The sequence below is a fragment of the Leopardus geoffroyi genome, chromosome B1 (genome assembly GCF_018350155.1).
Source record: "Leopardus geoffroyi isolate Oge1 chromosome B1, O.geoffroyi_Oge1_pat1.0, whole genome shotgun sequence".
NCBI classification, from domain to species: Eukaryota; Metazoa; Chordata; class Mammalia; order Carnivora; family Felidae; genus Leopardus; species Leopardus geoffroyi.
Genome location: NC_059327.1, coordinates 40,164,248 through 40,181,336, shown reverse-complemented (window position 1 = coordinate 40,181,336; position 17,089 = coordinate 40,164,248). Strand labels below are relative to the sequence as shown.

The 17,089-nt window shown below is 38.9% G+C and overlaps 1 protein-coding gene across 2 annotated transcripts; it reads left to right on the top strand.

Moving 5' to 3' along the window:
- Positions 1 to 2,094: 2,094 nt before the first annotated feature.
- VDAC3 (voltage dependent anion channel 3) lies at positions 2,095 to 16,436 on the top strand. 2 transcript variants are annotated; one of them, XM_045459078.1, is made up of 10 exons: positions 2,131 to 2,433; positions 5,229 to 5,297; positions 5,996 to 6,045; positions 7,243 to 7,245; positions 9,677 to 9,829; positions 10,665 to 10,717; positions 12,285 to 12,512; positions 13,850 to 14,000; positions 15,406 to 15,463; positions 15,912 to 16,436. In XM_045459078.1, exons 2-10 carry the CDS (start codon positions 5,231 to 5,233, stop codon positions 16,001 to 16,003), a joined length of 855 nt encoding a protein of 284 aa, XP_045315034.1. In that variant the 5' UTR covers positions 2,131 to 2,433; positions 5,229 to 5,230; the 3' UTR covers positions 16,004 to 16,436. The 2 variants fall into 2 exon arrangements, with proteins under 2 accessions (XP_045315044.1, XP_045315034.1); XM_045459088.1 differs by lacking the exon at positions 7,243 to 7,245 and having other exon boundaries at positions 2,095 to 2,433.
- Positions 16,437 to 17,089: the final 653 nt, after the last annotated feature.

The following is a 17,089-nucleotide window of genomic DNA, read 5'->3' as shown; positions in this document are numbered from 1 at the left end:
TTGCCAAATTCCCATTCAAGTGCTCTTTGTAGCCTTTAATGGCCAGGTGTATCTGACAAAAGCCAGGTCTGTGCCAGAGTACAGGCTGAAGTGTGGCTTTAATATGTGTGTGCGTGAGTGTGTGTGTGTGTGTGTGTGTGTGTATAATTATGTGTGTATGTGTATATACACGTATTCTTTGCCTACATAACTTTCAGACTTACAGCATATTTTCATTTGTTATTAACGAATTAACATTTTCCGTATGCTAGGTAGATTGTTATGTGCTTTAGATACATTATTTTATTTACTATCCACTCAATCCTCTGAAGTAGATACTACTTATATCTGTTTCACAGAGGTAGAAACTGAAGCATAGAGAGGTTAAGTTGCTTGCCTAAGACCGAAGAGTTGGCAGATCTGGGATACAAACACCACCTCTTTGGACTCTAAAGGTCATTTTATTTGGCCTACTTAGATACACTGTTTACTTATATTTATCAACTCTGCCTCATTTGGCAGGTATTTGTCTAAGTCCTACATTATGAGTCCTTTGGGAGCATTTATCTACTGATCTCTTATTAGCCTGAAATGCCTTACGCATAGCAGGTAAATAATAATATTAAGCAGCAACTTGGTATTGTGGACTGAACATCGATGACTTTGTGGGTGTGTTTTCTCTCCAACTTTTTATTTTGAACAATGTAAAACTTACAGGAAAGTTTTAAGAATAATGCAATGAACACCCATATATCTTCTACCTAGATTCACCAATTATTAACGCTATGGACATTTACTTCTGGTCTTTTTTTTTCTTAACCATTTGAGAGTTAGTTGAAATCACATGCCATTTCATTCCTAAATACTTTACCATATATATATCTCCTAAAAACAAAGCCATTTCTGCATAACCAAAATACAATTATCAACATCAGAAAATTATACAATGTTGCAATACTGATATAATAGTCAAATTTTCTCAATTGTGCCAATAATGTTTCTCACTAACAGTCTCTTGTGTTTTTGTTGTTGTTGTTGTTGTTGTTTTGATGCAGGGTCCAATTTAGGATTACATTGCTTGTAGTGTCATATCTTTCTTTTGTCTCTTTTAATCTAGAGCAATTCACCAATCTTTTTCTTAATCTTTCATGAAATTTACATTTTTAAAATTTTTATTTAAATAAAGGGCAGTTTGTCATCAGAAGTTTCTCTTTTTTTCCCCCCTTTGTAGAGAGAGCACATGCATGCATGAGCAAGGGAGAAAGGCAGAGGGAGAGAAAGAGACAGAGACAGAGAGAGAATCTTAAGCAGGCTGCACGCTCAGGCAGAGCGGGACTTGAATCTCGATCCCACGACCCTGGGATCCTGACCTGAGCCGAAATCAAGAGTGGGCGACTGGAGGGACTGAGCCACCCAGGTGCTCATGAAATTTACATTTTAGAAGGGACCCAGCGGTGTTTTGCAGAACGGCCCTCAATTTGGATTTGTCTGATTGTTTCCGCAAGAATAGAGACACACCTTTAGCAAGAATATTACCTTAGTGTCTTCTGTGCATCATGTAGGGGGCATATGACGTCAGTCTGTATCATCCCTGGTGATGTTAAGTTTAATCACTTGGGTGACTTCTTTGATGTGAAAGTACCCTTTTTTAGTAAGGAATCTGAGGGCTGACACTTTGGAACTGTGACGATCTTCAAATGTCTAGCACTTATTGATAATTTTTTGCCTGAAATTGGGTGGTTCCAAGAGTGGTGATTTTCTTTTTCTATAATTTCTTCTATATTTATTAGTTGGTATTCTTCTTTAAAGAAGGGCTTTCTCTCCTCCACCTCCTCTCTCCCTTTGAATTATAATCTACCCCTACCTGTGTGATCTTGAATAAATTACGTACCCCTGGGGACCCATGTTTTCTCATTCTTAAGTTGAGAGAGCTTAAGGGTCATATTTTTGAATTGTAGTCAGTCGGTGACAAAATTCCCATAAAGATCTGTTCGCATCTGAACAAAACGGTCTGACGTGCCCGGCCACAGCATCCCTCAGTAGCATCCCGGGTCAGCTCCGCCCGCCTTCCCCGCGGCCCCTCCCATAGCAACAGTAACTAGTAACTTCCGGGCGTTCTCGCGAGAGAGAGCCCCTTCAGGCACAAAGGTGCGGTCCCCAAAGCGTCTTCGCCTACATCAACTCCCGCCCCTGCCACCTGCGCGCCGGGCCGTCCCGCGCACGCGCGCACACGGAGCCAGACAGTTGGGTTTGTCCCAGCTGTTCCTCTCCGCACTCAGACCCCCGGCGCGCGACCCGGCGCGACACTACGGCGCAAACGCCGTGCGGGTGGGGGCGGCTAGGGGCGCGCAGGCGCCGCGGGGAGTGTGAGGCCGCGCAGGCGCGGACGGCGTTGGTTTGAAGAAGACCTTCAGCGTTGCCCTGGCGGAGCGGAGACAGGTCCTCTGGTTGGAGGTGAGGAGAGCCGACGCTGTGGGCCGGGCAGCCGGCGGCGGAGCGGGGCCTGGCGGGGGTGGGTGGTGGCCCGCCACAGAGCTGGGGACCTGGTGAGAGGCGGGCCTAACGGAGGGCTCGGAAGGGAGAGAGGAGCCTAATGGGGTGCGGGCCCGGTTGGGCCGCGGAGGGCAGAGAGGACCTTGCTCCCCTGGCTGCCTCAGGTGATGGAGCCGCAGCCCCGGCGTGGGGAGTGGCGCTCGGAACGCCGAGCCGCGACCCTGTCAACGCCTGGTGGGCCCACAGGACTTTTCTTTCCAGGCGTCAGGCCAGAAAGGAGGTTGGTTTCTGGGAAGTTGGATCTTCGAACCCCAACCCCATCCCCCAACCCCGCAACCCCGTCCCCAGCTTCCTCTCTGGAATTGTCCAGTATCAGGGGAGTTCTCACACTCCTTACCGCCAGAGAGGATGCCATACGTGCAACTGAAAAAGGCGAAACGAGGAACAAAAGGGGCTCTTTACTGTCAAATTAGTAATTGTGTAAAGCAGTATTACCTAATTAACGCCCCCCCCCCGCATCTAAAGCAAACCCGTGCGTTGTGCATGCCAACAAACGACAAGCGCATTTTGTAGAGCCAATAGAAATATGTAATGATAGCTTTACTCCCGAGTATCGTGAAGTCTCTGTATCTTATCGATTTTTTGCTTGATCATACCAGCAGTGCATTACCCATCAGAATCATAGGCCTGAAAAAGTAAGCTTGAACTAGGCAGAATTGAGATCAGTTAGTAAACTAAACCGGCTACACTCCTTGCAAAGTGTCTGGCAGTAAAGCAAAATTCTAAAAGGCTGTAATTAGATGGATGTTTCTAAACATTTAAGTGTACCTTTTCTCTTGTCAGGAGATGAAAATCCAGACTGTAGAGACTTAACATTTCTGTTTGAATATATAGTGTCTGTGTTTCTATACTTACCTCCCCAAATTTAGACTTCCGGAAAAATTCCAACAGATACCAGCATCGACTGAAATAATAAAGAGTAATATCAAATTGCAATTGGCAATGTGTAAATAGTCTAGGATCAATCATTTAAATGCAAGGAATTGAACTGTAAAAATAATTGCCCCGGAAGTGGACTCTGAAACCCTGTGGTTTAGAACAAAGTTTTATTATGGTATGAGTCAGTATATTTATACTGACTCTTTCCCCTTTACTGTATGTACTCTCTCTCTCCCTCTCTCTCTCCCTCTCTCCCTCTCTCTCTCTCCCTCCCTCTCTCTCTCTCCCTCCCTCTCTCTCTCTCCCTCCCTCCCTCTCTCTCTCTCCCTCTCTCTCTCCCTCTCTCCCTCTCTCTCCTTCCCTCCCTCTCTCTCTCTCTCTCTCTCTCTCTCTCTCTATATATATATATATATATATATATACATACACACACACACATATATATTTTTTATATTGTACTCTTCCTTCTTAACATATATTATCTTCATATTTGACAGGTTTAGGTTAAGGAACAAATTTTAAATGAATTCACAATTAAAAAGTGCATCATGTGTATATTGTGTTCAGATATGGTATAGGCAGAAACTTAGCAGGAGGGCAGATTAAGAGCCAGGATAAATATAAATAACTATTAGTTTGAATGTGTTGCTAGTGCAGGCATAGTTAGTAATTGCATGGGCTAGCTGGTGCTCTGGATTTTTTGGGCCTATTAATTGGGCTAATGGGACTGCTTGAGATGAGATGGTTCTACAAGTGGTTACACATAGTTGTTGATGCTGCTGCAGGAAAAGAGTTCCCATTATATAAAGAGGGCAAAGGAGTGGTATGCTTATCGGTGTTGATAGCGCTTCTGAGAACTTTAATGTGAGGGCCATGTTGGCAATAGAAAAGCTGAGGAATACCAAGCAGCCAAGATGAAAAAATCAGCCAAGGGGAAAGATTTTTGAAGACTTTAACTTCAGAGCATACACCAGTTTTTGGTAAGCAGAATTATTGCAGGTGAAATTTATCCCGTGTCTAGTTAACGGGTAAGATTATATATTTTTGTTGTTGTTGTTACAATTTTGTTACCTTTTTTTTTTTTAACGTTTATTTATTTATTTTGAGAGAGGAAAAGAGAGGCAGAGAGAGACGGAGAGAAAATCCCAAGCAGGCTCCATGCTCAGTGCGGAGCCCGACATGGCGCTGGATCCTACCAATCACGAGATCATGACCTGAGCAGAAATCGAAAGTCAAACACTTAACCGACTGAGCCACCCAGGCGCCCCTATATAATTTTATTTTTAAAAGCTTTGAGAGAGGACATATTCTGGAAGAATACATTTCAATTAGTGTGGTAATTCTTATTTTAAGAGCTGAATTTCAGAGTGGCAAAAATGTTCACCTTGAAGATTTTTAATGCATCTGTTCCTACAGTTCTTTAAAACAATTTTACCTTGTCACTTTATGTAGCTCTTAGGCTTTATTTTATATGTCATACATAAAATATATATAATATAATACATATATTATAAAATCCAATTTAACACAGCATCTCCTTCAGCCTGTGAGAAATTTCTTTTCTTTGAAATGCAGTCAGAAAGATGACCTCTGTGAATTGCACGAAAAAACCCTTTTATTCTCCAGTGTTCTGAAAAGTTCTTTGTAAAGGAGCAGAATGCCTTCTCCTAACTTTGCTTGCATTAGGGTATAAGCCTTAATGATGCAAAGGAAGAGAAAAGTGTATACCTCTTCTCACAGGACTAAATACAAGGACTGTGGGTGAATAAATCCTAAATGGTTATTTTTATTCCTTTGTCCTCATTTTTCTTTATAAGATATGTGTAACACACCAACTTACTGTGACCTAGGAAAGGCCGCCAAGGATGTCTTCAACAAAGGATACGGTAAGAATGCTATTGTAAATTTCCAATTTTGGATAATGGTTGGTGTTGAATGCTTACTATATGCAAGATAGTGCTAGTAAGAGAAGGTTAACATTAATCTACTTTATAAGATTTAAGGGGATAACTGTCAACAGGTTATTAGACTTGACTCTTTAGAGGTAGAGTCCCTTACAAGCATTAAAAGCTATTATATACATATACACATACATATATTATGCATATTTAATGTTAGCTGTAAGATGAAGTAATATAAATCTGTAATACTTATGTCTCTCCTGGCTAGCCCTGGGGACAATTAAAGTGGGGACTACATTTTTCCTCCTCCTAATTTTCATGAGTGTGAAGACACAACTTTTGACTTCTTTGGAGTAACATTCTTTGATTCCAAATGGACATTTATTTTTAGTTTTTAAAATTTAATGTTTAAATTTTTAATTTTTGTTATATACATTTGATTTTTCTTATTAGTATAGTTATTTAAGTTTATACTTTTATAAGCATAACACTTTTTGATAATTTTTATTCTTTGAGGGCTTAAAAATTATACTTAGTTCATTATAATTGTTTTTATGGAACTCTCACCTAATGAGAATACTGTGTATTTTCCGTATGGAAGGACCATTTTCATAATTTCTAAGTTGTAAAGACTGGAGCGAATGTCACATTTTATACATTAATGTGTTTTTGTGTGTGTCTAGGATTTGGCATGGTCAAAATAGACCTGAGAACCAAGTCTTGTAGTGGAGTGGTAAGTACCCAACACATAGATAGATATAGATACAGATATATATATTTTTTAACATTTATTTGTTTAATGTGGGAGAGCACAAGCAGGGTAGGGGCAGAGAGAGAGAATCCCAAGCAGGCTCCGTGCTGTCACCGCAGAGCCTGACACAGTGCTTGATCTCATGAACTTGAAATCATGACCTAAGCTGAAATCAAGAGTTGGACACTTAACTGACTGAGCCACCCTGCCCCCGCCCCAATATATTTTTAATAGATGTAGCATAATTAACCTAAAGGAACCTGTTTAAAAGTGTTTAGTCTAGTTGTGTGAATCAGCATACATTTGGTCCTACGCTATCTTACCTACAGTTTTGTCATATTCTCAGATTTCAGTGAGCATCTTCCCTGTAGCCCATAGACAATCCAGGTTGAATTTGGGGGGGGGGGGGGGTCCTTTGTGTTTGCCATAATAAGAATATGCTGAATCTTACTCTCAGGACATAAAATATATATGTATTTTGGACATATATCACATCTTTATACTTTCATGAGTACGTGTATGGCTACTAAATACTTTCATTATAATGAGTTTATGCAAGTTTTATTGCCCTCTTACAAAAACAAATTAACTTTGGCCTCTATCCCTTCATGATTAGTCAAAACAAATGTAGAAATAAAATTCATATAGAGGATTAATCTACTGTATTTATTGATTTCATAAAGTCTTTTTTACTGGAAGTTATTTATATAGTAAAGGATATAGGCATATTTTCAAAGTGTTATTAACCAGAACTTTTATTCAGTAAATCTGGCAAATGAATTAGCTTTACATTCACCTCATTCTCTGATGTCTCCTCATTGGCAGCATCTCTTTTTAGTATTTACCTATTGAAAGCAGTGCGAATTTTATTTCTGGATACAATGATTTAGTTAAAAGGGCTAGAGGCATGTGGAATTCATATGATACTTTGTCTCATACTCCATGTAATCCTGGTTTGTCACCATCATTTTTTTCCTGGGTTTTCTAGTGGTAAATAAATATATATGCAACTGCCTACTAGGATGGGCGTGTTGTTATATGATTCTGTTAAAATGGAAAAATTATACTCACTTTGAATAGGGTTTCAGAATTTGCTCAAGTTAGGTTTGTGTTGCAAAAATCATCGACTAAAATTTTATCTCCCTTTCATGCTGCTGTGGTGTGGGACTATTCATTCAGATGGTAAGAAAAACAGAGCATATTTGTGTGCTTGTTTTTATGACTGCTTTTGGTCTCTGGTATTGATTTAGGATAAATTTCATCCATTGCTCCAATCAGATACCAGATTGTACTTAATACATGGCATCTATTTAACAGTAGCATTTTTATGGTAGTTTTGTTGCTTATTTATTATAGAGCTGTAGACGTTAAATGCATGTTATAAATGTATTTTGCACTGTTCCTTCTAATGATGAAATTAGAGAAAAACTGAAGCAGTTGTGAGCCAATGCTAATTTTTTAACTTAGAAAAATTCTGGCCTTCTCTTTGAGATTTGTACATCTGGTATTTTAGACTTTTGAGAGACTTTCAAAGTAAGAAATGATGATAAACAGGGAAAAAATGTAGACTAAATACACTTTTACTGTAGGTTTGTGTGTGAAGTTTTTCTAACACTAAAGTTGAGGTTTATATTTGCTATACTTTCAAGTTTATGAGAGGTGTATGTAAAAAAGAAAACACTGGGTAGCTGGATCTACTGAAAAAAAGCAACAGTCACATTAAATAATTGTGTAGACTTCTAAACATGACTAGTGTTTTGTCATTTTGTACTGAGACCTTGCCCTAAAATGTGCAGCATGATACTCTCTTGGAAAACTTCCTGCGTGGTGTTGATAAACAGATCATAGTTTCCCAGTTGTCTCATCAGCCTGTAGAACTAGATGTGGGGAGCAGGGTATTTGGTAAAGGGAGGATTCATATTGCAGGCAGTGAAACAGAACTGCTCAGGGCTGGCAGCATTTCATTACTGTTGGCAGTATTTCAGAAATGCACTCTAAAAACAGGGCCAATCAGAAGGTTTTTTTCTCGACAGTTCTTAGATTGTCAGTGACAGGTGTTGACTGTTTGCTTCCTTTTAGAAGGAGATCTATTTCCTATTGCTCATTGTCATATGACTGAAAGGACACCTACTGAGGGAGGAGGATATATTTCAAGATGTTCATAGTAACTATTTGATAGAAAACACTTTAAAAGGTAGATGTGGAGAAGGGAGAAAAAGGGACAAGTTATAACATTACATTTTGTTGTGAAAAATGGGTACATACTTACAAATATTGAAATTGTTTATACCGAAAGTTTTACAGATAGTTAAAAAAAAATTTTTTTTTTAATGTTTATCTATTTTTGAGAGAGAACGTGAGCAGGGGAGGGACAGAGAGAGAGGGAGACACAGAATCTGAAGCAGGCTCCAGGCTCTGAGCTGTCAGCACAGAGCCCAATGTGGGGCTCGATTTCACAAACTGTGAGATCATGACCTGAGCCAAGAGATCATGACCTGAGCTGAAGTTGGACACTTAACCGACTGAGCCATCCAGGAGCCCCTTACAGATATGATAGCTTTGTGGACCAAAGCAATAAAGTTTTCATAAGAGTGTGAATGTACTTAATGCCACCGAACTGCACACTTAAAAATGGTAAATTAGGTGTATTTTACCACAGTAAAAATTAAAAACAATTATTTTGATGCAATGAAGTTTTGACTCTATTGAAGAGGATAGGGTAGTCCTTTCTAGTGTTTGGGGATTTTTTTTTTTTTTAATTTTTTTTTTTAACGTTTATCCATTTTTGAGACAGAGAGAGACAGAGCATGAACGGGGGAGGGTCAGAGAGAGGGAGACACAGAATCCAAAACAGGCTCCAGGCTCCGAGCTGTCAGCACAGAGCCCGACACGGGGCTTGAACTCACGGACTGCGAGATCGTGACCTGAGCCAAAGTCGGCCACTCAACCGACTGAGCCACCCAGGCGCCCCTAGTGTTTGGGGATTTTTAAGGACGTTAAAATTAACTAATAGTTTGAAACATATGATAGAGAATGAATAAGCATTTTCAGGTAATGAAAGTAAAATGTTCAAGATCTAATATTTTTGTGTTTTTGGTAAAGGAATTTATTTTCAGTAAAGATATTTCTCTTTTATTTTTATTATTTTTTAAATTTATTTTGAGAGAGACCAGGGGCACATGCACTTGAACAGGGGAGGGGCAGAGAGGGCAAGAGAGAATCCCAAGCAGGCTCCACGCTGTCAGCACAGAGCCCGATGTGGGACTTGAACTTAAGAACCTGAGACTATGACTTGAGCCAAAACCAAGAGTCGGACGCTTAACCAACTAAGCCATCCAGGTGCCCCAAGATATTTCTCTTCTAAAAAAGAGAGTTTAAGATTTCCATTTTAGTAAGAGAGTATATTGAACAAGAAATATCAGTAAGAGAGGTGGAATAATGGAAAGATCTGAAACTCGTTAAACTTTAGAAATAGGAAAGAAGGAAAGCAGGAAATAAGTTGTGATAAAAAGTAAACTATATTGGTTTCCAATGCATTGAACACTACTTTCTGAAATGAGTATTTTTTGTTTGATGAGCTGTTTTTAAAGTAATTATTTTTCTTGCTTATCAGGAATTTTCTACTTCTGGTCATGCTTACACTGATACAGGAAAAGCATCAGGCAACCTAGAGACCAAATATAAGGTCTGTAACTATGGACTTACCTTCACTCAGAAATGGAACACAGATAACACTCTTGGAACAGAAATCTCTTTGGAGAATAAGGTAAAAGAAAGCATTAGAAATTACTTTTAGGTTAAATTTATCTTGCAGATAAAATGATCTATAAACCCCAAATACAACATGAATGAGATCTACTATATAACCTATATAGTAGCCATATTTTTTTCTCTGCGTGTGGCCTTCTCTGGTATATTTTACATTTCTAGAAAGTGAAGCATTGTTTGTGAGTACATAATTATCACATTACATCTTGGTTCTGACCAGTTCTACTTATAACTGAGCCTCTCCTGGTAAACTAGACTATTTATAGTGATTTTGTTTGATTTTATTTTGTAATCATTGCAAAATTGGCTCCGTAGAAAAATGTTTCTAACTTCTGTAATGTTTCTAAAGAGAAAAATTTATCAGATATTTGTCACATACAAATATTTGCTTTGTACAGGACACTATTTTTTGAGGTATGTCTATATGAACATCATCATGTATCAGTAATATATATGTGTAGCTGAATAAATTACTTAGGTTGGCTTGTTAAATGTCAGGTTATCTCATTACAGTAATTTTAAGAGTGTATCAAGATTATTTGGTTGTATTGGAATTTTTTTTTTTATTGCAATTAATGTTATTGGCTGTAATAGATTTGACCTACAACTTAAACCTGTATTTTGGTGAGAGAATCATGATGAAGCCTGGGAATAAGGGGACAGGGGAAGGAGACAGGGAAGAATAAAGAGGTAATTTATTAAATAATTTAATATTTGGCTTTCTTTAATGACTTTTTTTGTTTGGAAGTTAGAGAAAACTTTAGAATTGTTTTCTTAGGTCAAAAGTAGAATAGAAAATTACTAATTGTTCGTTTTAAATCTTTATTTTTCAGTTGGCTGAAGGGTTGAAACTGACTCTTGATACCATATTTGTACCGAACACAGGGTAATTATCCAAACCCCATTTTCTGTTTTTGTAGTCTGTAGAGATAGAGAGCTTTAGAACAGGGAATTGCAATGAAAAGTTTAGGTGCAGGGAGAACGTAGGAGGTTGCTTTTAGGAACCCCAGAGACCTTGTGTATGTACTAAAGAGAAAGTAGGACTCCCTTGAAGCAGAGTAAAGTTTTGATTTGAAAATTGAACAGATGAACAAAAATATAAAGCTGGTCCAAGGAGGCACATAGTAGGAAAAATTTAGGCTATAGACGGGCTTGAGACTAGATCTTTTCTTTCTTTTTTTCCTAAAATATTTTATTTTTAAGTATTCTCTACACCAAACCTGAGGCTCCGACTCATAACCCCAAGACCAAGAATCACATGCTTTACCAATTGAGCCAACCAGGCACCCTGAGACTAGATATTTCTTAAGCTCTTCTAAATATTCATGGATGTAGTATTTTGCTGAGAAGTTAATTTCCTAAGAATAACTGTAATCTCCCAGCGTTGGAACACTATAAACAGTAGTTCTGCTACTGATGTGCTTTCTTGGCCTTTAAAAATGCCCCAGCTTCTCTGCCCCAGTTTCTTCATCTGAAAAATGGGCATGGTGTTGTTTCCTATGGGCCGCTGCTAGATAAAGGCAGAATGACATTCTTCCTCAGCTGTGACAGCATGTGTGTCATTCCTGCCACACAGTTCAGTTATCTTCCAGATAAATACTCTCAGAAGAAGCCTGCTTAGAAGACGACAGGATTATTAAGAACCAATTTCTTGGGGCGCCTGGGTGGCTCAGTCGGTTAAGTGTCTGACTTCAGCTCAGGTCATGATCTCGCAGTTTGTGAGTTCGAGCCCTGTGTCAGGCTCTGTGCTGACAGCTCAGAGCCTGGAGCCTGCTTCAGATTCTGTGTCTCTCCCTCTCTCTCTGCCCCTTCCCCACTCACGCTCTGTCTCTCTCTGTCTTTCAATAATAAATAAACGTTAAAAAAAATTTTTTTTTTAAAAAAAAGAACCAATTTCTTGTTTTCGGTACTATCCTTCAAAAATGTATACTTCTCTTCCATCCATCCATCTGATATTTATTGTCCAGGGAGAAAACACTCACCTTAAGGAAAATAAATATGTTTACTAAAGCACTCTACCCTTAAAAAAAAATACACTTCTTTTTGAGAAGTTAAGTGTGTCGGGTGTTACGTTTTATAGCATTTGGGCATTTAAAAACATTTAAAGAGATTTGGCTTCTCATGAATACATATGTATTCAGATTATTAATTCGGTACTGAAATATCTTATTCCTTTTTAGACTTTTGTTAATGCCTTTGTGAAATTAATCATGAAATATCCTATCATTTGTACTTACAGTGAAGAATAGATAAAAATAGTATATGTATTTATAATCCTAGCAAAATTATATTTGTAGAGCTAAGTCATTTGAAATTTTACTATATGTATACCATCTACCAAAATAATATTTACATTGGGGGAAGGAGGGGATCTTTCTTACTCTAAAGATTTCTAGACAGTAGTAGAAACTCATGTTGTTTTCATTATATTGTTTTTATTTGTCTGTTTATAGAAAGAAGAGTGGAAAGTTGAAGGCCTCCTATAAGCGGGAATGTTTCAGTCTCGGCAGCAATGTTGATATAGATTTTTCTGGACCAACCATCTATGGCTGGGCTGTGTTAGCCTTTGAAGGTTGGCTTGCTGGCTATCAGATGAGTTTCGACACAGCCAAATCCAAACTGTCACAGAATAATTTCGCTCTGGGTTACAAGGCCGCAGACTTCCAGCTGCACACTCATGTGTGAGTGTTTATAATTCACTCCTCCTTTAGTACTAGTGCAGTTGCCCAAAAAGATGGTAGCCATTAACATGCTGAGAAAGTTAGAAATGAGGTACCTGCATTTGATGTGCTTTGGTGGACATCCAGCCTCACTGTACTAATTTTCCTAGTCAGCAAAACATTGCCAGAGGTTAGGGCACTTGGTGCATTGTGCTGTGCTGCTGATAGTAACTGGCCTCTCAGCCTGTACCCCAAACTTTAGGAAGGTCTAGAATCTATACAAGAACCACTGGGTTGGAGAGAGCCCAGGACGTGGTCACCTCCTGATAAAAGGGATCCTTTGGAGACTCCTCTGCTTCCTCTAGTGCCCTACTTAGTTTGTCAGTATCTGGAAGTAGATCTGTTATTTGGATCATGAAGAGCAACCACTCAGTTGACCTGAGCATTCTGGAACATCCCCAGTAATTCTATGGAGGTTTTAGGTACTCACGGTCAGAACCCAGCCACCCCTGTTGCATTCAGAAGAAGCAGAAGTCCTCAAAGCAATCCTGGATTCAATTCTGTAGGCTGCATCCTGTTGGTTAAATGAATTTGAATTTTTAAATTGTATTTAATGTCTTGGCCTGCTGGGCACTGTACTATTCCAGGAAGAAAAAGCAAAGGATAAGCTAGGTGTTTTTCAAGTGGTGTAGATTGCCCTTCACTAGATATTCCAGTTCACTGAAATAAAGTGAAACAATGGTATAGACAGTGGCATTAAAATTGATGAAGCATTAAATTTGATATTATTATATTATTTGATATGATTATATTATTATGAAGCATTAAAATTGATATTATCAGGAAAACCATGGAAAGTAGGGACCAAGTTCTGGGATGCTTTGAAGCAATAATGTAGGCACTTCTCTAGAGAAATACACCCTAGGTATTGTGCTTGGGGTGCTTTCTGATGCTAGGATTGTGTCTCAGATGAAGTTCGGAATTGGCTTTCTTCTTGTTATTTTGCAGAATCCTTATTGAACTCTACTTTTAGGTCTCTAAATTCTTTGAACATCTCAAAGACTTATAGATCATATTTACTAGAGGCGTCTGCCTTCATAATTGAATTTTGTCTAAAAAATTCCTATGGAGGAGCTGAATAAATGAATCAGATGTTAACTACATTTTAATCAGATGGTTATAAATTACGTAACTGGATTTAGTTCCTTGTTTTGTTTGGTAGTCATTTATACTAGAAGTTTGCTGAAATAGGTAGTTGCAAAGTGAGATCCTTATCCAGATAGTCTTAGAATTTTTTCCATGTCATAAGAGTGGTACTAGCTAGATATTTATGACTTTTTCTTATATCATGAAAATAGGAATGACGGCACTGAATTTGGAGGGTCTATCTACCAGAAGGTTAATGAGAAGATTGAAACATCAATAAACCTTGCTTGGACGGCTGGCAGTAACAATACCCGTTTTGGCATCGCTGCTAAATACAAGCTGGACTGTAGAACTTCTCTATCTGTAAGAGTGTGCTACGAGATTGGATCTACTCTTAGGGTTTCATCTGAGTTGTAAATGAATGTTGTGAGATGGTTGTTGTACACATGTTCTCCATTAACTTTAGTGAGACGCTCATTGTGTAGCGAAAAGAGTATCACACCTCACGTCCTAGAATGTGGGTTCTAGTCCTAGTTCCTCCTGTATTTGGCTGTTGTCTGACCTTCTCAAGTCATTTTTATCTCTTTGGCCTCAAAATTTTCCTATCTGTAAATTCATGGGATTTGATTACTATTCCTGTGGCTCTTAGTAATTCTTATTACTGATGCTAATTGAGCTCTTCAATTTCAGGTACTATACTAAGGGCTTTATGTGTAGTATCTCATTTAGTCCTCCCAGCTACTCTTGTGGTGAGTAGTATCTTCATGCCCATTTTATAGATGAGGGAACTGAGACTTGGAGAGGTCAGGTAACTTGCCCAAAGTCACACAGTAAGAGGCATTGTCAAGATTTGAACCCAGATCTTCTCTCACCAGAGTTTATGTTCTAACTACTGTCAGAGGTTGTAAACTGGCATCTCGAAGAATTCAGTACACCAGGGTGTTTGGCTGCACAGTGTTTTATTTATTTATTTTTTTTAAGTTTATTGGGGTGCCTGGGTGGCTCAGTTGGTTAGATGTCCAACTTTGGCTCAGGTCATGATCTCGTGGTTCATGAGTTTGAGCTCTGCATCCGGCTCTGTGTTGACAGCTCAGAGTCTGGAGCCTGCCTCAGGATTCTGTGTCTCCCTCTCTCTGTCCCTTCCCTGCTCACACTCTGTTTCTCTCTCTCTTTCAAAAATAAGTAAACATTAAAAAAAATTTTTTTTTTTGAAGTATGGAGCAGAAATTTACTTGGAATTGGTTGTGGTACACTGAAAATTTGTATTTGTGTCCAAACAAGCTCTCCTGTTCTAACAATCAAAATGGAAGTCATAGGTGCCTCCATTTATGAATGTTTATTTTGGAGGAGGGGCAGAGAGAGAGAGAGAGAGAGAGAGAGAATCCCAAGCAGGCTCCGTGTTGCCAGTGCAGACTCGATGTGGGGCTCGAACTCAGGAAACTGTGAGATCATGACCTGAGCCAAATAAGAGTCGGATGCTTTTAACCAACTGAGCTACCCAGTCACACTTGGCTGCACAGTGTTTTAAAAAATTTGTTTGAGGCCTTTAAGCATGCATTCTCAAAGTCCCTACTATCTCTCCCAGTCCTATTAACTGAAGAGACTTACATTTTTATTTAAATTAAATTTTCAGTTCCAGTAATTCTAGATTGACCCGAAGGTGCTTTAGTTTTGGAAATCTGATGCATGAAATGGTGCTTGTACTGGACTTACATATTATGAAGTTGGTTGTTTTCTAACTGTTTCTATTTCATCTCCTAATTTTTAGGCTAAAGTAAATAATGCCAGCCTGATTGGACTGGGTTATACTCAGACTCTTCGACCAGGTGAGTAAAGGAATTAGTAACATTGGATGTGGGGTAGGAGATGATGGAAAAATAATGAAAATAACCTATAAAACTTAAAATCAACTGTAGGTTGATTCAGTCCATTGTGTAACAATTGGTTATTCATACAAAGTAAAGCAGATCAAGTGCTTTTGTTTAAAAAATAATTCTATATTTCTAACCAGGTCACTGTGGCTTGTGAGTTTGGTTGGTCATTCATTATTCTTAACCCTGAATTCCAAATAAAGTTTGCTGTGATTGTGCTTTGCTCATTGCAGATCAAATGATTATAGGTAACCCTATTGACTTAGTGGTACCTGAATGCTTGTAACTCTTACACCCAGCTGCAATCCATGCCCTTGATTCCACCCATGTTCATTGTTTCTAGAAAATGAAAAGCTGATTGTAATACTTGTTACGAGTGATTGTGGTGTTTTCTTCTTCCTAGGAGTCAAACTGACCCTATCAGCTTTAATCGACGGAAAGAACTTCAATGCAGGAGGTCACAAGGTTGGGTTGGGATTTGAGCTAGAAGCTTAATGTGGTTTTGAGTAAAGCATCCGATTTGTCCCTGGAGGTGAAGAGAACCCACTATGTTTTGGCCTTAAAATTCTTCTGTGAAATTTCAAAAGTGAACTTTTTATTCTTCCAAAGAATTGTAATCCTCCCCACACTGAAGTCTAGAGATCGCAAGTCCATCCTGAGGGAGGTACTTGAAGGCATGCCTGGAAGTTGTCATGTTTGTGCCACATTTCAGTTGAGTTCCACAGTGTTATTTTAAATGTGTTCCTCAGCGACAATGTAGTGTCATGTTACAAAGGAAATGACCCAATCCTCCAGTTTGTACATCACGTCCTGCATGTCCCACACCACTTTTTCATGCCCTTTTAATATATTGGTCTCTGTGCTGTAGTGGAATCCTTGGTTTTGCATCAGAGTAAAATAAAATAAACCCATCACATTTGGAACATAATCGCTCATCTGATTTGCTAGTGATGGTTTTCTTATATTTGGTGTGATAGGTTTTGTTTTGAAAAATACTCTCACAGGTGATGGGATTTAGGTCTAAAGTGGTATGTCTGGAATGTCTGTGCTATTGCCTGTCCCTTCCATCTGTCTTTACGGCTCTGACTGTTCCTCTGCACTCAGGCTGAGGAGTGAAACAGTGAGTTTTGTTCTGCTGGACGCCTTTGTTGGGGTGCTTGCTTCCTATCGCACTAAAGCAGGACCATATTGGTAGTTTAGTAAAGCTGCTGAGAAAGAGTAGGGGCGGGGGTGGTGAGTGGGCAGAAAGACGGGCAAAGGGGAGGGTACAGTTGGAGAAATGCTGTCGGGTGGACACTGGTAGGTGGAGGCACGTCTGCAGCTCCTCCCAGGGCTTCAGGAAAGTGCTTTCGATTACTGGATCTAGAGAAATGATAACCCAAAAATGGAGATGCCAGTTTGGAAAAGAAATGAGTAGGCTCTAATATCTTCAGGGCTTACTGGTAAATATTGTCCTTTCCAAAAATAGAACTCTTTTTGAAATCTTTTTTTAAAAACAGTATATGCTGGTTGCAACAAATTCACTCAGCTTAGACATTAAAAGTGAAAATTTGCATTCCTCTCTCCAGTCCCTCTTTCTTC